This window comes from Rana temporaria, chromosome 6, assembly GCF_905171775.1.
Source record: "Rana temporaria chromosome 6, aRanTem1.1, whole genome shotgun sequence".
NCBI classification, from domain to species: domain Eukaryota; kingdom Metazoa; phylum Chordata; class Amphibia; order Anura; family Ranidae; genus Rana; species Rana temporaria.
Window position 1 is genome coordinate 197,702,195 of NC_053494.1, and position 21,093 is coordinate 197,723,287.

The 21,093-nt window shown below is 48.4% G+C and overlaps 1 protein-coding gene across 3 annotated transcripts in view; it reads right to left on the reverse strand.

The window, feature by feature from the left end:
• The window catches only part of LOC120944140 (histamine N-methyltransferase B-like), a 33,623-nt gene extending 13,187 nt beyond the window's left edge, over nucleotides 1-20,436 (reverse strand). Inside the window, exons 1-2 of one of the 3 annotated variants that reach the window (XM_040358052.1) lie at nucleotides 20,347-20,436; nucleotides 2,955-3,158 (exon numbers count right to left, since the gene is read on the reverse strand). In XM_040358052.1, coding sequence (XP_040213986.1) covers nucleotides 2,955-3,091 — 137 coding nt within the window. In that variant the 5' untranslated portion in view covers nucleotides 3,092-3,158; nucleotides 20,347-20,436. Of the gene's footprint in view, nucleotides 1-2,075; nucleotides 2,094-2,954; nucleotides 3,159-4,088; nucleotides 4,131-20,346 lie in introns of those variants that run through there. The other 2 variants (XM_040358050.1, XM_040358053.1) reach the window with 2 other exon arrangements.
• Between the last annotated feature and the right edge of the window lie 657 nt (nucleotides 20,437-21,093).

Here is a 21,093-nt window from a genome sequence, read left to right on the forward strand (position 1 = left end):
ATGGCTCTCTCCGAATGTCTAGGGATGAATGGTGCATACAGCAGTAGCAAAGGAATGTCCACAAAGGAATGTCTTTTTATGTGCTCTTTATTACCCAGCTGGGTAAAAACAGTTGCAGCGTCCCACTCAGGACATGTGGGAACTGCAAAAGTATTACTTATTTGTCATTGCTATATTGCATGTCATTTTGCATTGTATACCTGTGGTATCCCTGTTCATAGGCTGGTCAGGTGTGCTTCATACTTCCCACCACAAGATGGGGATAGCACCACTCTGGGATATCTATCCCAGCTCAGGCTTATCTGTGGTCAGTTGTTCAGTACAGGAAGCAGTGGGGAGAGAGAAAGGAGAATGTGAAGGTCAGTCCAGAGAAGGGACACATTTAAACTGCTAAAATCAAAGGATAAAAGCCATTAATCGGCAGCAAAGACCTTTGAGTATAAAGGTGAAGGATTTATTAGCCTCCGGCAACCTCACCCATGTCACTGGATTCAAAAAGGACCAGACACAAGTAAGCATTATACTGAACCACAGCCTGAGTCCAGGCCTACTAAAGCCTATTAGCAGTGGATCAGCAGAATTCCTCTATTTACCCAGAGACTGTATTCTAACTGGATGTTTGTACTGCAACCAAAACCAGACACAGTAAAAGTTGTGAGTTGTATTCTGCCACTGCCTACCTCATTCTTTAACATTGTTACTACAACTGGTTGTACCACCATTAACGGTACTGGCGTCACGACAAATATCATCAAGGGACCCAGCCGCCACAAGCACTCTAAACACCCCTGTCATCACGGGCACCTCAACCACCATCTTGGCTGGCGTTTCCCTATCGCAGAGCGTGCCCCGGAGGATCTCGTGCTGTCTTCCCTTTCACTGTGCGACCGGCCCAGGGAGGCTTTCTGCTAACCGTGAGTAAACCGATGAACTGTATTATTGCTGTCTCTCATCGGCCCACCGTGCACCTCACGTGTTCCCCTGCGGTTCTGGCTCGTCGCACAGTGAACAGGTAATAAAAGGGATAGAGATGGAAAGGAGAACAGCAGATTCAGGCGTAGTATCTGGAACAGTCCTGTTCCCATGCGTAACACTCTTACACCACTCCTACCTGAGTGGGCCTAGCGCGCCCGGATAGGCCTCTCTCACTGACCTAGCAGCCGGAACACCGCTCGAATCTCTTCAGAACAAAGTCTCTGCCACAGACCCTCTTGAATGAATGATCAGAGAGGAACCTCTGCCACAGGCCCTCTGTGATTACAGGTACGGAGATAATAATCCTAGGTAAAGCTACGCCTGGATCCTCTTTTTTTTTTTTTTTAACGTCGCCCAGGCACCGACTGAAAGAGGAGTCAATCTTTCAGTGTCCGGTCACCTCGATCCCCGGTGGTTCGTCAGAATCCTATTGGACCGCCAGCCTCTCATTGGCGCTCCTCAGATGGACTCTCCACCGAACAGCTAAACTTGCTTGGGATCTTCAAAGTGGGAACCCAGTCAACCACTGGGTCCCCGCCCTGCTCAAATGCTCCGGACCAACTTAGGCCCAAAACCAGGAACATTGCATAGCCCGCACACTCCGGCCAGGTAGGCCATAACGCCGTGATGTGGCCACCCTGAAGGTGGGTGCCACACCGGAAGACCAACCTCACAAAATGGCGTCTGTCTCATAAGTACCCTCTGCCAGCATGCCCAGCGAGGCCCAAAACCTCCTGATTGGCTACTGGGAGAGAACACCCAGACCTCAACTCCACTGCTGCCACCTACCGCACCGGGGTGGGAAGACACCCCAGCACGACAGAATGCGCCCACAGCACAGCCAAGCTAAAACAGAGACCCTCTCTAGAATTGAAATTGAAATCAGTCACTTACACTCTGATTATACTCTAAATTTCGATAGCACCGGTTACCTTGGGAGTAACCCGGCTCTACACAAGCTTGAGTGGAATTCTGTTGGGAAAAAACATCCAATGTTTTTTCGACGGAAAATCCGATCGTGTGTACGCGGCATTAAGGGAAAGCCAATCTAAATGGTTGAACACTATTTGTCATGGATATGCAACAAACTGTCTGCTTACCTGATCTCCATGTGTTCGTTAGAGGCCTGACCCTGTTCTGGTTCCCCTTTTTAATCACTTCCTCTTCCTGTATGGCCCCACCCAGGTCATCCCAGGAAGTCTATATTAACCGTTGCTCTACAGGTCTGCAGTGATGTTCAACAGTGTTCCTTTGCTTTAGTTCCTGTCTGCAGTGTAGTTCCTGTCTGCAGTGTAGTTTGCTAAGTTCCTGTTTGCAGTGTGCTATGATCATCTTCCTGTGTACCGTTTTTGGCTTGTTCCTGACATCTGCTGTTTGCCTGTGCCCCTGACCATTTGCCTGTCCCACGGTTATCCTTGTCTGCCTGTTGCCCTGACTTCGGCCTATTCATCACCACTGTCCTGCTGGCTGCTTCCCCTCTCTCCCTGCGGAGTGTGACCTAGGGAATCTCGGGGGTCGCGACCTGGATCCAGTTGCGGCCATGGCCATCCCCACCATCAGGGGCACTGGTGAATACAAAACTGGGTCTTAGACTCCGCGCCCTGGGTGATCTTGGGTTCACACTTCGTCTCTGCTAGCAGTAGTCGGCCATAGGGTTCACTACCCTTAGGTGCATCCCTGACCCCAACGGGGTGCACTTGTCACCTGACTACGAGTGACCTGACACTATTGTTTCCCCCTAAAGAGGCCCGCATGTGCCTGCTCCCCCCATAGGCACAACTTGCATATCTAGATCGTTTATTGGTCAGGACATGCATGGCTGCCCGCGGTCTAATGTTCAGGCCTAGGCCTATTATGTAACAATTGACCCTTTCACTGCCATTAAAACAAGACAGTGTAGGTATGTGTAGATCCCACTGTCACAGAACACATGCAAGGGAAAGCACCCGCAGGCAGGACAGGAGATCCGGGTACCGTACCTGGACACAATGGCGGCCAGTTTGGTGTCCATGAAGTCCTGCATGCACTGGTGCTCTGTGGAATTTTGTAGGAAGAGGCGGAAGGACTCGACGTATCGGCTGTTGTCAGACATCAGGCTCCTCATCTCAGGCTCCATGTTTTCTTCCTCCGCAGCAAAGAGAATGAAAAGCTTCTTGTGTTTGTCTTGGCCTCGGCTCCCGACCCTGTGTGAGAAAAGGATGGATTTCAGTGCTGTGCCCGGGAGATATTAACTGATACACAGAAGGAGGACGACTACACTCAGCAGAAATACAAGTTCTTAAAGTGGTTGTAAACCCTTTACAACCACTTTTTGCTACAGGCAAGCCTATAAAGGCTTACCTGTTGTTACCCCGGATATCTCCTAAACCTGCATGGTTTAGGAGATATCCCCCTACGTGCCGTTGCTTCAGTGAGTGTGCCGTTACTGACGGCTTCCGCGTGCAGTGACATCATCGATTGCGGCTCCGTCCAATCACAGCGTCGGAGCCCGCGATACCCAGAAACAACTCTGGGAGCGATGTCGCCGGCCCGAGCCGTGTACGAGGACGGCTGTGGGGGCTTCGATCTAAGGTAAGTAATCCATAATGAGCTAGTATGCCATGCATACTAGCTCATTATGCCTTTGTCTTGCAGGCTTTTTTGTTCGTAGGTTTACAACCACTTTAAAGAAAAAGAGGTTTTAAAGGTTAGATTATTTTTTTTTTAAATAACAAACATGTCATACTTGCCTCCACTGTGCAGTTCGTTTTGCACATAGTGGCCCACGAACGGCATTTTCTGCGGCTCTCTTGGCTCGTCCCTGCCTCAGATATCCCCCTCCCAAGGGGGTTACCTTACGGGCGCACTCCCGAGTTCTGCATTCGGCATCCATAGCTGCCAATTGCAGGACTCGGCCCCACCCCCTAGCGCCCACATCATTTGATTGACAGCAGTGAGAGCCAATGGCTGCGCTGCCATCAAATGAAGAGACCTGAGAAGCCCGAACAACGATCAAGCACGTTTGCGACACAGGACTTTCCAGGGCTAAGGTAATCGTTGGATGTTTTTTCACCTTAATGCATTAAAGTGGTTGTAAAGGTTTCTTTAAGCTAGTGTATTTTTGGTTCACTTACCTTTTTCTTCGATTTCCCGTCTAAAATGTTTTTTTTCTTTGTCTGAATTTCTCACTTCCTGTTCCTCCTCAGTAAGCTGTTCTGGCTTGTAAGCGGGGTGAGGGGTGCGTCGATTCACTGAGGGAGACACACGTAAAGTTCTTTGAACAAGGTAACATTTATTACCGAGAGGCGGTAGTAGTAACAGTCTTTACAATCAAACGGCAAATGGTTCCTCTCCAGGCATGGAGGCACAGATATGCAGTACAGATACTGTGGTTCTAAGCGATGTGGATTTCTGAGTATCACAGGCACTTCCCACTTAATGGTACATTATATACCCCAGCACACAATGCTTATTGGAAGAGGCTGGAAACACATTACCCGTAGCAGCTGGGAGTCTTTCACCCGACCAAGGTTACCACTGCAGGACTCCGTAGGACCCCTGAACTATCCCTCACAGGCCGGAACACTCTCCCTGACTTCTCCTCTCTCTCCCTCACAAGCAGGGTCTCTGTCCCTATCTACATCCACACGTGTTCTGCCTAAAAACTTGCCTGACCTTTACTATAAAAAGAAACCACCCTAAGATGGTCGCCCAAATCTCTCGAGATCTCGTGCGGCCTATCAGAACACAGGGCTCCTCCAAAATGGTGTTGGAGACACTCTAGAGGCAGAAGTGTTAAACATAAATACATACAAAAACATAACAATTTGACTGCAGTATGAACACATATGATTACTTTACCACTTGCTCTTGCAGCACCAGACTGCCCTATCACTGACAGCTGCTTACATTTCCACCCCGTTTAAGAAGTGCAATCCCTTGCATTACCACAGTGCGAGAAGATAACAAGCAAGTCATTAAGCAACACAACAATTCAAGGTATAGTCAGCATAGCGGACAGGTTTCAGTCCCCGTGTCGTACGCCTTGGGAAGCAAGGCTCCAGATTCCCCAAATGTCCATCTCCATCGGCTACAACAGGGCACTGTTCCTCACCCACGACAGGGTCAATAGGCGCTACTTCGTCCCTAAGAGGATCATCCTCCACAGTGATGGGGGTAACTTGCACATCTGGTTCCCCTGCTAGCAAGTCCCATTCAGTTACAGTAGCTTGGTTATCTGTAGCTCCTTCAGCTGGGGAGCTCTCTACTGCAGGCAGAGGAGGCAAACACCATGTTGCAGAGTCACTGTTGAGGATTTCCTGGCTGCAGTCCCGTCTAGCCGACAGTGGGAAAACAGGAACAGGATTATCCGTTCGTGAATCCGCACTGAACACACAGGGACGAAGCAGATTACGATGCAGTCTTTTACGAGGCCCATCTGGCTTCTGAGACCAGATCATACACAGGCCGCCCTGTGAAAGGTTGGTGTTCTACCCGATACGGACATGGCTCCCACTTAGGCTCCAGCTTGCTGCCCCTCAGATGTTTGGGATTCCTCACCAAGACTCTGTCGCCCAAGTGGCAACAATTGGACAGCACTTTCCTCGGCTAAATCCTGGTGCTTTCCCAGCACTATTTGTTTGGCTTGATCCAGCCGGTGCCAGTGATCTTGGACCCACTCGTCCGGGGTCCTTGACGTAATAGGCTCTGGGGTTTCTAGAAATAAATCCACCGGTAACCGGCCGTAACGCCCAAACATCAGAAAATGAGGAGTATAACCAGTGGCTCTATGCACAGTCTGATTGTAAGCCCAAACTACATCTGCCAACATACTGCGGCCAACGATCTCGATGTTCCTGCTCTAAGGTGCGAATTAATCCCAACAAGGTGCGATTAAAACGTTCACAGGCCCCATTTCCTTGGGGGTGGTAAGGAGTAGTATGTGACTTCCGAATACCACTAAGACGACACAGTTCAGAAAACACCTTAGACTCAAAGTTCGGCCCTTGGTCCGACAGAATCCTTTTGGGGCACCCATAGGGCTGGACTACATAGGTCCAGAACAGTTTAGCCGTAGTGGTGGCAGTCTGATCTTTAGTTGGCACTACGATGGCAAACTTAGAGAAGTGGTCCACAAATACCAAGGCATAGCGATACCCTGACGATGTGTCAGCCACTGTCAGGAAGTCCATGGTCAGCAATTCAAAGGGTTCTCCCGTCCTCACCAACAGAGGGGTAGTTTGCTCTGTTCTTCCCTTGTGGATGGCACAACTCTGACAATCCTGACATGCCCTTTGCAACCACTTAGACAGTCCCGGACAAAATATGTACTTACGAATAAGGGCCTCTGTCCGTTCCGCACAGAAGTATCCTCCAATCCGGTGAAATATTCGACAAACCTCCAAGGCCTCCAATTGAGGGATAACCAGCTGATGAATAACTTACGACTCTCCAGGCACCCGTGCTTGTCGGTATAAGAGTCCATTATATCTTTCCAGCCGATCCCACTGTTTTAGCAGCTGGCACAACGTCTGTGAGAGCTTTCTTCGCTCCCTGGAATCTGGCTTCCGATTCCTGTCCCAGTATCTAACGAGCTAATCCAGGTCAGGATCGTTCCGCTGGAGTTGCAACCATTCTTGAGGAGTGTGAATTTCTGACCCTCCTGGTAGGCCCTGATTACTTTGCAGAGTCGTTGAAGCCAGTTGCTCCTGCGTGTTGACCCCGGAGGGAACGACCTCCTCCCCCTTGAGTTGTTGATCTAGATCATCCTGAGGCCGGTCAAAGGGAAATCGAGAGAGGGCGTCAGCATTACCATTGGAGCGCCCTGGTTTGTAGTGAATGGTATAGCTGAACCGGGCCAATCGTGCCACCCAGCGTTGTTCCAAGGCACCCAGTTTTGCCGTCTCTAGGTAGGCGAGAGGATTGTTGTCAGTATATATGTCCACCCGGCCACTCACCAAGTACTCGGCAAACTTTTCGGTGACGGCCCAGACAACCGCTAACAACTCCAGTTTAAAAGAGCTGTAGTTGACTGGATTACGTTCGGTAGGGCGCAAGCTCCGACTTGCATAAGCGATGACCCGCTCAGTTCCATCTTGCTCCTGAGCAAGCACAGCCCCCAGTCCTTGAAGGCTGGCATCGGTGTACACCCAGAAGGGTTTACGGTAGTCCGCGTAGGCCAATATGGGTGCAGAAGTCAGCTGCGCCTTGAGGGCCTCCAATGCCTCACTCTGTGCTGCCCCCCAACTGTCAATGATACTGGGAGAAGATTTACCCTTACGATGAGCAGGCTGACCGCACAGCAACTGGGTCAAGGGGGCTGCAATAGTAGCAAAGTTCAGAATGAATCTGCGGTAGTAACCAACAAGTCCCAAAAAGGAGCGTAGCTCTGTTACCGTTTTAGGGCTTGTCCACACCTGTACAGCCTGAATTTTATCTGGATCGGGGGACACCCCTTTTGCCTCGACCACATGCCCCAAATACTGGATTTTGGTTCTCATGAGATGACATTTTTCTGGTTTGAGCCGAAGGCCATACTGGGTCAACCGCTGGAGGACTTGATCCAGATGTAGCAAATGGTCCTCGAACGTTCTAGAGAAGATGAGAATGTCATCTAAATAAATCAGGACAGATTCAAAGTTCAAGTCTCCCAAGCAACATTCCATCAACCGTTGAAACGTACTGGGGGCATTGGTCAGACCAAAGGGCATCCGATTAAACTCAAATAGTCCCAGAGGGGTGATAAAGACAGTTTTTTCACGATCTTCCTCTTTTACGGCGACCTGCCAATATCCGCTGGCCAAGTCGAGCGTGGAGAAGTACTGTGCCTGCCCCAAGGCCATTAGGGATTCTTCGACCCGGGGTAGTGGGTAAGCATCCCGATGGGTACAGGCATTCAATCTGCGATAGTCCACACAAAAACGTAAGCTGCCATCTTTTTATCGCACCAGGACTATGGGCGCAGCCCAGGGGCTACAGCTCTCTCTCTGATTCCCCTTTAAACAGAAACCTATAGATTTTGGAGATGTTACCTTTTGAACTATCGGTTATGCAAAGTTGTTCGATCAGTGTATACTCCTTACTTGAGCGCAAGGGTAGCAGTAGGCGCTTAATAAAGAGTGATAGCTGTAGATATCGGCATTCATCTAACATCATGGATTCTATCTTGGATTTAATCTCGTGAAGTGTCAAAATGTTGCCCTTTTGAATTATATTCCTAACCTGGGTTCTGTTTCTAATCCAATTTCCACCCACCCCTTTTGTCCCTGGTGCAAAATATTCATTATTTTTAAGATCTATAAGTGGGGAATTAAATTTCGATTTCAATTGTTTGTGTAGTCTATCCCAAATCCGTAGTGCGTTAAGTGTAATTTCGTGTGTGGATGTGTGTAAGGTTCTATATTGTGGTGGGTTCCAAATTATTCTCCCTAGTTGTGCCCTTGCAAGTGCGCATTCAATGTTAATCCATCTTTTGTCATGGTTCTCTTTGGCCCACTCTATAACCCGTGATAGGACCGTAGCATAGTAATATTTTTTGATATCCGGAACCGCCAGTCCACCCATTTTCTTATTCTGTTTTAGTACCTGAGCGGAGATCCTATGTTTTTTATTTTTCCAAATGTAGTTCATCAGCAGAGAGTTTATTATTTTAATGTAAGTCTGTGGCAATGCTACTGGGACCATTTGAAATGTATATAACATTTTTGGGACTAAGACCATTTTTACGACATTGATCCTTCCGAACCATGAAATTGGTCTGTTAAGGATATTTTTATTTTCTCGTTTAATTTCATCTAACAGGGGAATGTAGTTTACTCTATACATTTTCTTTAGAGAGTTTGCTAGTTTTATACCCAAATAGTTTATCTCTTTCTGCCAAGAGAAGTTAAACGCCTTTTGAAGGTGTCGTTCTTCCTCCTTATGAAGATTAACATTCAAGATCTCCGTCTTGGATACATTCATTTTGAAATTAGAAACCTCACCATACTGTTTTAAGTTTGCCATTAGATTGGGGAGTGTGGTTCTGGGGCTGCTTATAAAAAATAAGATATCGTCCGCAAAGGCGGACAATTTGTGCTCCTCTTCTCCTACTCTAACTCCCATAATATCGGGGTTATTCCGTACCATTGCCAGAAGGGGTTCCAGCGATAGAACAAAAAGGAGAGGGGACAGGGGACACCCCTGCCTGGTCCCGTTCCTCATCTCGAGGGGTGCAGATAGAGTCCCATTGATTTTGATCCTAGCGCAAGGGTGATAATACAAAGTTTTAATCCTCCCCATCATCCTCGGGCCAATTCCTATGTTTTCTAACGTTTGCATCATGAGCCCCCAGTCTACCCTGTCAAATGCTTTTTCGGCGTCTACTGACAGGAGTAGACCGGGGGGCCCATTTTCTTTAATTTGCCGAAGAAGGAGTGCTCTGACCCCATTGTCCTTACCCTCCCTGCCGGGTATAAAGCCAACCTGGTCCGGATGTACCGTGGCTGTCATTATCCCCTTCATGCGTTCGGTCAGGATCTTGGCATACAATTTTGTATCTGTGTTCAATAATGAAATAGGCCTAAAGCCTGAGCAGAGCGTATTGTCTTTTCCCTCTTTTTTTATTACAGTAATGGTTGCTGCCAATGCCTCCCGGCTCATCTCATAGTCAACCCCCAACCCATTAAAGTAGTGGCAAAGTCTAGGGATCAGAATGGTACTAAACTTTTGCAAGTATAAGGTCGTAAAGCCATCTGGCCCTGGGCTTTTCCCCTTAACTGAATTTTTTAGGGCGTAACCCATTTCCTCCTCCGTTATAAGTTCGTCCATTTTTGCGGTTACGTGATCATCTATCTTGGGCAAATTTGCTTTCTGTAATACTTCCCTTATTTTAGCCTCTCTCACCAGGGTTCCAATTCTTTTGTTGTACTGCGTATAGGCCTTCATAATAGCTTCTGAAGACGTCGGCTATGTAGCTTGTTGCATAGGCTAGTTCCCCATTCTTTTTTTTTTATCTTTTCAATAAAGTTTGTTTTCTTTTTTTGTACCATTCTAGCCAAGTTCTTACTGGGTTTGTTCCCCCATATGTATCTTTCTCTAACCCTTCTGTTTAATAGTTTCTTTGTTTCTTGCTCTGAGAGTGCTCTATATTCATCTCTTTTTAGAGTTAATTCGTGGAGTGTTTCTCTCATTTGGCCCTGTGTTTTATGGTCTTGTTCCAACTTATAGATTTCTTCAGTTAATGATTTTAATTTCCTAGTTCTTTCTTTCTTTTTCCTTGCCCCCTCCGCAAGAAAAATCCCTCTTATATATGCTTTGTGGGCATCCCATAGGGAGGCCCTGGAGATCCCTTCCGTATCATTCTGCCGAAAGTAAAGTTCAAGTTCCTTTTGAACTCTTCCTACAACCTCTTCATCTCCCAATAAACTTTCATCCAATCTCCACTCCGGTGGATTTTTTTTCTGTAAAGATGTACTAATTTTTATGGTTATAGGGGCGTGGTCTGAGATTGTCGTAATCTCAATTACCCTCTCAAGGAGTCTATGATCTATGAGGATATAATCTATCCTCGAGTACGTCCCGTGCACAGGGGAGTAAAAAGTGTTGTCGCAGATTTTGGGATGCAGGATTCGCCATACATCTACCATTTGGTTGTGTGACATTTGTTGTTTCAGTTCTCTTAACTGCTCACTGTTAGTCCCATGTGCCCGGGATGTACTATCAAGTACGGGATTCATGCAGAAGTTGAAGTCCCCCATTAACACCACATGCCCCACCTCAAAATCTTTTAATTTTGTAAGGATTGTGCTTACATATTTAACCGGATTCACATTGGAGGCATAGACATTTGCCAGGGTGTAATCCACCCCTCCCAATTTTACTTTTAGAAATAAAAATCTTCCTTCGGGGTCGGTCAGTCTGTCCTCCAGTGTGAATCGGACACCTCTCGCAATTCCTATAGCGACCCCACGGGACCTCTTTGATATTGTGTCTCCATAGAACCATATGGGGTAATTAGGGGAAAACAGCTTTATGTTGGACTCTAATGTTAAGTGGGTCTCTTGTAAGAAGACAACATCTGCCTTATGTTGCTTCAATTCTCTGAGAACTTTGTGTCTCTTAACATGAGAGTTCAAGCCTCTAACATTATACGAGAGATTATGTCATCTATTGGTGTTTTGAAAGTATTGAAATCTTTCTTGTGGAATCACCGAGATGGTCCCCCCCCTCCCCCGACACCTTCCCTACTACCCCTACCCCCCCCCCCCCCCATCACCTCCCAGCTACCCAGTCCGGCAGATCGGGTATTATTAAATCCATTTTATGACAGAATCCCATCAACTCTTCTGGGTGTCTTAGTCGTGCGGTTTCCCCCCCCCCCCTTTATACCAATAAGGCATGCGGGGAAGCTCCATTGATATTTTACATTTTGGGTGCGCATCGGCTCTAATAAGGGTTTCAAGTGTCTTCTCCTAGCTAATGTTTCTTTTGATAGGTCAGAGAATATTTGTAACTCAGTCTCTCTATATTTAATGGGAGATCTCCCCCTCAACCTTCCCCAAATTTCAGCTTTATCCTCATAGTTCCTGAACCGAACTATGACACCTCTTGGTCCATTTCTCTCTGTCTGTTTGGGGTTTCCCACTCGGTGTACCCTTTCAACTTTGAGGGGCTTCGCTTCTGCTGTTTTGTCTAATAGGGGATTAAATAGTGTATTCATGATCATTCTTAAATCTTCTCCCTTTTCTTCCACTATCGCACGAATTCTGAGGTTCTGTCGCCTGTTGCGATTTTACTGGTCTTCTAACTGGTATGCTAACATTCTTTGGTTGTCAGTAGTGTTGAGCGGAATACGCCATATTCGATTTCGCGATATATCACGAATATATAGACGAATATTCGTGAAATATTCGCTAAAAATCGAATATTCGTGATATTTTATAAAAAAAAAAATTTCTCGAATGCGAATGCGAAATTGATTGCGAAATTTTGACAACTGTGGTAGGAGAACTCTGATTGGCTCTGATGCAAAAGAAGGGTGGAGAAAGTATTCGCGAATATTCGGAAATCGAATATTCGCGATTGCGAATATTCGGCAACATAAAAGGATCGCCTCAGCTTAGCTACTCAGCCCAGGGTCTCTAATCAAACCAGCAATGCTTTTAGACGTCGATAGGATGTGATCTGTTTTAAAAATAAATTAGAAAAAATACGAATATTCGGAATAGCGAATTTTGGCCGCGAAATTCGAATTATTCGCGAATATTCGAATATCCCATATTCGTAACGAATATTCGAAATGCGAATATTCGTGAGCAACACTAGTTGTCAGTCAGAACCTTGACTTGTGCCTTTACTTTGTTTAATTCATGGTCTTGTTCTTCTATTTTTTTCTCTGTCTCTTCCACTCTATCTAAGAGCCCTCCTAGGTCCGTTCTTATCCTGTTGATTTCTGTTTTTATGACGTTTTCCATCCTCAGTAACATAGCGTTCATCTCTGCCTTCGTTGGCGGTTGTGTGTCCTGGGTTACCTCTTCTGATCTGCTATGTTCGTAATCACTTTCAATGGTTATTTCTCCTTTTGAGCGATCCGAGCTGCCTTCCCCTGTTTTAGTCTCGTTCTTCTTTTTTTCAGTTTTTTTTACCAGTCCAGGACTTTTGGGGTTTCCTTCTTGGGTCATATACTGCTGTATTGAGCTAGTCCCAGCGTTGCTTTTAGGTGCTTTTGAGGCGACGCCTCTCGTGGACTTTTTTTCCAGTCGTTTTTTATTTTCGGACAATGTGCTTACACGATCGTTTTTAAATGACATAAAAAATTTTTTTTTAGAAACTGAAAAAACGGTTGTGTGTACGCGCCATTATATTTTCCTTACGCTATCAGCGTGAGGGGGGGGGGGGGGGGTAGATAACCAGCTCTATGGGGCAGGAAGGGAGTTCATGGGAGGATTACTAGATTAAAATAAAGGAACAAAGTGAGCAAAAAGTAAAAACTAATGTAGCCCAACATTTAAGGAGTAACCTGCAATACCATCAACTTTTCCTCTTGCGTTTAGATACACTTTAGGCTTTTTAATAACTCCTAAACAATGTGCAGTACACAGGGGAAGAGGGGGGATAGTGAGCAGTATACAGGGGGAGAGGGGGGATAGTGAGCAGTATACAGGGGGGGGGGGCAGTGAGCAGTATACAGGGGGGGGCAGTGAGCAGTATACAGGGGGGGGCAGTGAGCAGTATACAGGGGGGGGGCAGTGAGCAGTATACAGGGGGAAAGGATAGCAGTGAGCAGTATACAGCAGTGTTGGCAACCATCCGTATTTTTATGGACAGTCCGTAAAAACGGGCACTTTTTTCCCCGTCTGTAAATGTCCGTGGTTGCGGAAATGTGCCAGTAAAAATAGCCGAGATCAGTTCGTCTTGGAACTGCGCATGTGCAGTTCCGGAACTTGCTAAGCATATGCTGTATTCGGCTGGCGGATTTCACAGAAGCTGTGCCGCGCGCCACCGGCAAGTGATGTATTAGAACATCCGCCAGGCGCGCACCAGAATTTTTTTTTTTAACTAACCAGGAGGTCAGAGAAGCACAGCACTGGAGCAGGAGTCAGGACTCGGAGGCTGAGCACCACGCGGCAGCGGCGGAATGGAGGAGCCTGCTGCATCCAGGCAATACAAAGTTCACAGGGAAGTCTGGGACGGACAGAATGACAGACAGCCCAGCCGACAGCGACATCAGGTGATGGTGGCAGAGGGCGATCCGATTGAGGCAGGGGGTGATGGTGGCACCGCAGAGGTGGGCGATGGAGGCAGGGGGTTAATGGAGACACCGCAGAGGGGGGCGATGGAGGCAGGGGGTTAATGGAGGCACCGCAGAGGGGGATGGAGACTGGGGTTGTTGGTGGCATCGCAGAGGGCGATGTAGGCAGGGGGTGATCGGAGGCGGGGAAGATTGTGGCACCGCAGAGGGGGGTGAAGGCAGGGGGTGTTGGTGGCAGAGGGGGATGGAGGCCGTGGGTGATGTGACTAAATAATTTGCCCTTATATCAAAAATATGTTTTTTTACCTTAATATCTACCTTAAATCACATTGCTATTTGCCTAGCGTACTTGTTTGTAGCCTAAATACTGAAATTTGCACCTATAAATGTAATTTAGTAACTTGTGAAATGCCAGTAAAAACGTGGCTATGCCAGGAAATTTCGGGTGTCGTAACGGTAAATTTCAATCTGGTAGGTTGGCAACACTGGTATACAGGGGGGAGGGTAGCAGTGAGCAGTATACAGGGGGGAGGGGGTAAAGAACGTTCTAACCACAGGAGGGCGCTGAAGCATTACAGAGGGAATAGCTGTAGCAGTCACTTACCACATAGATGGAGGAGAAGCCTTAGGGCTCTTTTACATGGGCGGCCCGTTCAGGTCCGCCTGACAGTTTTTTTTGCGGACCTGAAGCAAGCGGAGGTTCACGGGGCGGATGATTACTGATCCGCCCCGTGTGAAAAGGGGCCTTACGTGGTCACATCTATGCTCCTCTTCCCAGTTATCTATCACTTTCAGCAGGTGTGTGCATGTAAATGAAGATGGTCACACCCCCACCCCGCCCACCCGCTCAATCAGCCAGTGTAGAAGCTGCTGGCTGGGAGAGCATTCAGCGGTGGATAGAGGGAGTCAAATCATTTGGATCAGCTCCGTGAAATGATTTGAATCACTGAATCGACTCACTTCTTCAAAGCTAAGATTATCACACATCTCATGAGTCATCAAAGAGTTATCTAGACTGAGTCATTCAAAGACTGGGTTCACACAGTGCGTTGTGCAAATCACATGCGATGTCTGTGCGATGCAAATCCAGCCCTACAGATTTGTAAGGCTGAATTCGCATCACATTCAGACCAAAGTCGTACAGGACCCTTTTTTTGGTCCGCACCAGAATCAGATCACATGGGTGCATACCTCCCAACATTTCACAAATCCACTGCGGGACATCTTGTTGGGGGGGGGGGGGGAATCAAAGAAAGTTGTTGAGCGGGGGGGTTGCCGTGGATCGCAGTTGTTGAGCGGGGGGGGGGGGGGTTGCTGTTGTCTCCTGCCTGTGCACACAGCCGTAAGTTACAGCGTCAGGTCCTGTATTCACAAAGAGGTTGCGCTCTAATTTACGGCGGGGTAGTGTAACTGGGCCGGTGTAAGCCCGCCTAATTCTAAATAGGCTGGTTGGGGGCGTGTTCTATGCCAAATACTCGTGACCCCACGTATTTGACGTTTCTAACGAACGGCGCATTCGCCGCCCGTGAAAGTATCCCAGTGCGCATGCTCAAAATTACGCTGCAAATAATCCATGCCATCGACGTGAACGTAAATTACGTCCAGCCCCATTCACGGACGACTTACGCAAACGTCGTAAAACGTGAAAAATTTGACGCGGTTCCGACGTCCATACTTAACATTGACTGCGCCATCTTTTTGGTGGTTTATCTTTACGCCTGAAAACGCCTTACGTAAACGGCGTATCTTTACTGCGACGGGCAAGCGTACGTTCGTGAATAGGCGTAGCTCGCTGATTTACATATTCTAGGCGTAAATCAGTGTACACGCCCCTAGCGGCCAGCGTAAATAGGCAGCTAAGATACGACGGCGTAGGAGACTTACGCCGGTCGTATCTTATCAACATTTAAGCGTATCTCAGTTTGGGCATACGCTTAATGTTACGACGGCGCAGATTCGGAGTTACGACGGTGTATCTACTGATACGCCGTCGTAACTGTACCTGAATCCGGCTATAAGTCTATGGACCGAGGATGAGCTGCGGCGTGTTCGCAAAGGCCCACGTGCAGAGCCCGCCAGGAAGTCGGCACTGCGCTGATCACAGGCAGTGAGACAGTTCCCGATCTCTGCAGCCGTGCATCGGGACAATGTCTCCCTGCCAGTGATTAGCGCAGTGCCGACTTCCTAGCGGGCTCTGCGAACACGCTTCATCCTTACTATGGACGCAGAGTGTATGACTCTGGAGTGCACCCGTAAGGTAACCCCCTTGGGAGAGAGCTTCCCAGAGGGGGTTAGCTATTGCGGGGAGGAGCCGGGAGAGCTTCTGTGGGACCCCAGAAAAGGAGGATCGGGGCCACACTGTGCAAAACAAACTGCACAGTGGAGGCAACTATGACATGTTTGTTATGAACCTATACGACCACTTTAAGACCCATACACACGATTGGATTTTCCAACAAATGTGTGATTGCTGGGTTTTTGTCGGATTATCTGACCGTTTGTACGCTCCATTGGATAATTGTTGTCGAATTTTCCGACAACAAATGTGGGATAGCATGCTCTCAAATTTTCTGACAACAAATGTGTCTTGTCGGATTATCTGATCGTGTGTGCACAAGTCCGTTGGACTAAAATTCAAAGTACAAACACGCATGTTTCGAACCAATGCTAACCATAAGACAACATTAGCAGAAGTTGCCCAAAGGGTGGCGGTAAAGAGCTAAAAAAAACATGTAGTTTCATGTTCGGTGGCTGAAAAAGTTCTGCTGTCTGTATGCAGAACAAGTTCACAGCCAACGCCCCGCACACAAAATTCCACAGATTTGTCCGATCGTGTGTACGAGTCATTCTGCTCTGCTGGCACACACACACACGACTCATGAATCTAATGTGCTCTGATGAGTCCCTCATACGACTCAGGAGTCATGCTGCTAGCTCACACAGCTCATGTTACAAAACATAACGGGCCGGATTCAAGTAGATTTGCGCATTTATTACGGAGGCGCAGGGCAAAGATTTTGCCCTGCGCCCCCCGCAATTTTTTTGCGCTGCCCTCGATTCACGGAGCAGAAGCTCCGTAAATTGCGCGGGCGCGCCAGCAAAATGCCCGGCGCAAGCGCACGCAATTTAAATGATCCCGTAGGGGGCGGGAATCATTTAAATTAGTCGCGTTCCCGCGCCGATCGTAGAGCGCATGCTCCGTCGGGAAACTTTCCCGACGTGCATTGCGGCAAATGACGTCGCAAGGACGTCATTTGCTTCAAAGTGAACGTGAATAGCGTCCAGTGCCATTCACGAATCACTTACGCAAACTACGTAAAATTCAAATTTTGCGACGCGGGAACGACGGGTATACGTAACATTGGCTGCCCCTGCTAATAGCAGGGGCAGCCTTACGCAAAAACCACCATACGGAAACAACATAAATTGCGTACGCAGGGCTCGCGCAACGTTGTGAATCGGTGTTAGTATGCAATTTGCATACTATACGCTGAGCACAACGGGAACGCCACCTAGCGGCCATCGCAAGAATGCAGCCTAAGATATGCGGGCATAAGAGCCTTATGCCGCGCAGACTTTAGGCTGCAGTCGGCATAACGAGGTTCCTGAATCAGGAGCACTCGTTACGCCGGGGCAAGTAATCAATTGCGCTGTGTAACCTATGGTTACACAGGCGCAATTGCTTCTTGAATCCACCCCAACATTGATACTTGTGTGCTCTCTGAGTGAGTCATTCACAGACTGGACTTGACTATCTGCTGCCTGCTTCACACACAGACATAGGGTGACCACGTGTCCTGGATTGCCCGGGACAGTCCCATATTTTGCAGGTCTGTCCCGGGCACAATTATTCCAGGACAATACAGTGTCCCGGAATGAAACTGATACAGCCACCCCCGGGCCAATCTGATTCCCCCAAAAAAGGCCGCCACATCACCGCTTTACTCACTGACAGTACTTGTCCTGGCCGGTGACTTGTCCTCAATGTTCCACTGCGGGGAAAGTTCCTTCACTGACTGCGCAGGCGCAAACTTCCCGACGGAAATTCCCGAACCTCGCCCGGCATCCAGGCTCATTCTTTAACATCCCCGTGGATTGGAGGATGTTAAAAAAAGAGCCAGGAGGCCGAGCGAGCGAAGCGAGCCGTCCGAGCGCAGCGAGGACGTGAGGCCGACTGGCCACTTTCCTCTAAGTCCATGTCGCCCTGGATGCCGGCCGCCGTTCGGGGATTTCCGTCAGCAAGTTTGCACCTGCGCAGTGCTTGAAGGAACTTTCCCGATAGCTGGAACCATCTCAGCGCATCAGTTCGCGCATGCGCTGGAACTTCCGTGATACCTGGAACCAGCACGGCAGATCACCGGAAATGCCTGGAGGAGCACAATCCCTCCCCCTGCTTGTGATTGGAGAAATCATAAATCCCGCCTCTTGTGTCCAATCACTGTGCTGTGATTTGTTACAGCACAAGCTGATTTTTGGGAAGGGAGGGTGTCCCTGAATGGTAGTTTGGAAATGTGGTCACTCTAGACATCATACATAAGAGAATCTTGTGTGAAACTTGAAGTCTTGGTGGCTCACAGCTAATCATAGTATAGGTAATTTTACAAATCATGAGCTGAGGCCGCTGTTTTCATCTCCCTCTCTACTCATCCTGAAAGGGGAGGATCTTTGACAATGAATCAGATTCACTTTTATAATCCGATTCATTCAAACTCTGTAGTGAGATGATTCACCGATTTGATTCAGTAGCCTAGTGTAGAAGCTGGGAGTGCATTGCGCAGTGACAGGAGATAAATGGACGGTTCGGTTCCTCTATGTCGGGCGTCACTAAATGGCGGACCGCGGTCCGGTTCCGGCCCCAGTGGCCATTCTACCCGGACCGCAGCCTCGCCTGTGTGTCTCTGTGACCGGCTCGCCCGCCTGCCGATGCCGCTATATACACAGCATGGCAGGCGCAGCAGGTCTGTGCTGTCTCTGCACTCCCCCCTCCCCACACTGCCTGTCTGCCTTATTCACACAAACATGAATCACGACCGCGCTGGACAATGGGCGGGACTTTTTAAGTTAAAAAGTGGGTGATTGGTTGCTAGGCAGCGGGTCGGTCCCAGCAACAAATCACTCGCTTTTAATGGGAAAGGTCCCGCCCATTGTCCAGAGCGGCCACGCTCCATGTCCTGTGTGAATAAGGTAGGTTTTCTGTGGGGAGGGGGAGTGTTGTGCTGGACAGGACAGGACAGGACAGGACAGGACAGGGGTTTGCTATTGAGAGGCTTGTGATGGGGGGGAAGTCAGTCTGCGATGGGGGGGGGTCTGTTATTGTAGGGAGGGGGTTGTTCAGTCTGTGATGGGGGGGTCTGTGAATTTGGGGGCTCCGTCTGATTGGTGGGTCAGTCTGTGATAGGGGGTCTGATTTGGGGGGGGGTCAGTCTGTGATAGGGAGATCTGTGATTGTGGGGGGTTCAGTCTAAGATGGGGTGTTCTGTGATTGTGGGTGGGGGTGTTCAGTTAAATCTGATTTGGGGGGTCAGTCTGTGATAGGAGGTCTGTGATTTGGGGGGTCAGTCTGTGATAGGGGGGATCTGTGATTGTGGGGGGGGGGGGTTCAGTCTGTGATGGGGTGGTTCAGCCTGTGATTGTGGGGGGATCAGTCTATGATAGTGGGGTCTGTGATTGGGGGGGTCAGTCTGTGATGGGGTGGTCTGTGAATTTGGGGGGTCAGTCTGTTATAGGGGGTCTGATTTGGGGGGTCAGTCTGTGATGGGGGGATCTGTGTTTGTGGGGGGTTCAGTTTGTAATTGGAGGGGATCAGTCTGATGTGGGGTATGATTTGGGGGGGGGTGTGATTGTGGGGGGGTTCAGTCTGTGATGGGGTGGTCTGTGATTGTGGGGGGTCCATCTGTGATTGGGGGGGTCCATCTGTGATTGGGGGATCAGTCTGTAATAGGGGGTCTGTGATTTGGGGGATCTGATCAGGGGGGGGGGTCAGCCTGTAATAGGGGGATCTGTGATTGTGGGGGTTCAGTCTGTGATTGGGGGGTCCATCTGTGATTGTGGGGAATCAGTCTGTGCTGGGGGTGTCCATCTGTGATTGGGGGGGGATCGGTATGTGATGGGGGTCTGTGATTTGGGGGGTCAGTCTGGGATGGGGGATCTGTGATTTGGGGGGGTCAGTCTGTAATGGGGGGTTTGTGATGAGGCAGGGGGATGTGATGTAAAAGGGGTTCTATGATTTCTGCACTGGCAAAACACAGGTCTGTTTTCTATGTGTCCTGTTCACATTGAAACAGCGCCCCTGCGTGCTGAGCAGTGTGGTACAAAATGCATTCTGTTTCTATGCACCGCAACTGATCTGTGCTGCATAAAAATGAAAGAAATTTATTTTGCGATTTTTAAGTCGATTTCGATGGTGTGTGGGTCTTAAAGGTGTGTGCATATGTGTGGTGGGGGGGCGCTGTGAAGTGGAGGATATCATGTGGCGTCATAGCACCAATATGACATTCGGACCTCCGCTGGAAGAATTTTTTTCCGTCCGGACCCCCGTGAATTTTAATTCACTACCCCTGCTCTATGTGCTGCCCTGCCGCCCCCTGGTGGTTCTATAGCCGGTCCTGACAACTCTGTGCTTTGTGTATAGAAAGTTCAGTAGAAAGCAGAAGTGTACTCACCGGACTGGGAAGTTGTGAAGTTGCAGCAAGCTGAGATGACATGAATGAGGGATTGCAGAGTCTTCACTCCTTCTGTACTCCTCCCAATATTTTAAGGAATGAGGGACGCCTACTATCAAATATATGTAGGCATAAGACACACCCTTGCCACACCCCCTTAAAGGAGAATTAACCCCAAAAAAGGTTAATTAAATCCACAAGTGCTTTTTTTTACCACTACTATTCCTTTATATTGGCTTTTTAAATGTACAAATGCAGCAATCTAGAATTTGGATGAAAGGTTTAGCACTGGGAAACACTTTTTGAAAGACAAAAAGTGCATTTTATATACAACTCTATAGATCAGCCCAAAATGAGGAGGAATGAGGGACAGAGGGACTTTGCTTGAAATCAGGGACAGTTGGGAGCTATGCTTCTGTACCGCCTACACCTTCCACCCAGGTCATGTGTTCAGGAAGCCACGCAGCTAATGCCTATTGTAAATGCAGAGTATGGCCCCGATTCACGTAGCAGTTACGACGGCGTATCTCCGGATACGCCCTCGTAACTCTGAGTCCGGCCGGTCGTATCTATGCGCCTGATTCATAGAATCAGTTACGCATAGATTTCCCTAAGATCCGACCGGCGTAAGTGTCTTACACCATCGTATCTTAGGCTGCATATTTACGCTGGCCGCTAGGTGGCGCTTCTGTATATTTACGCGAGTAATATGCAAATTAGGTAGATACGCCGATTCAAAAACGTACG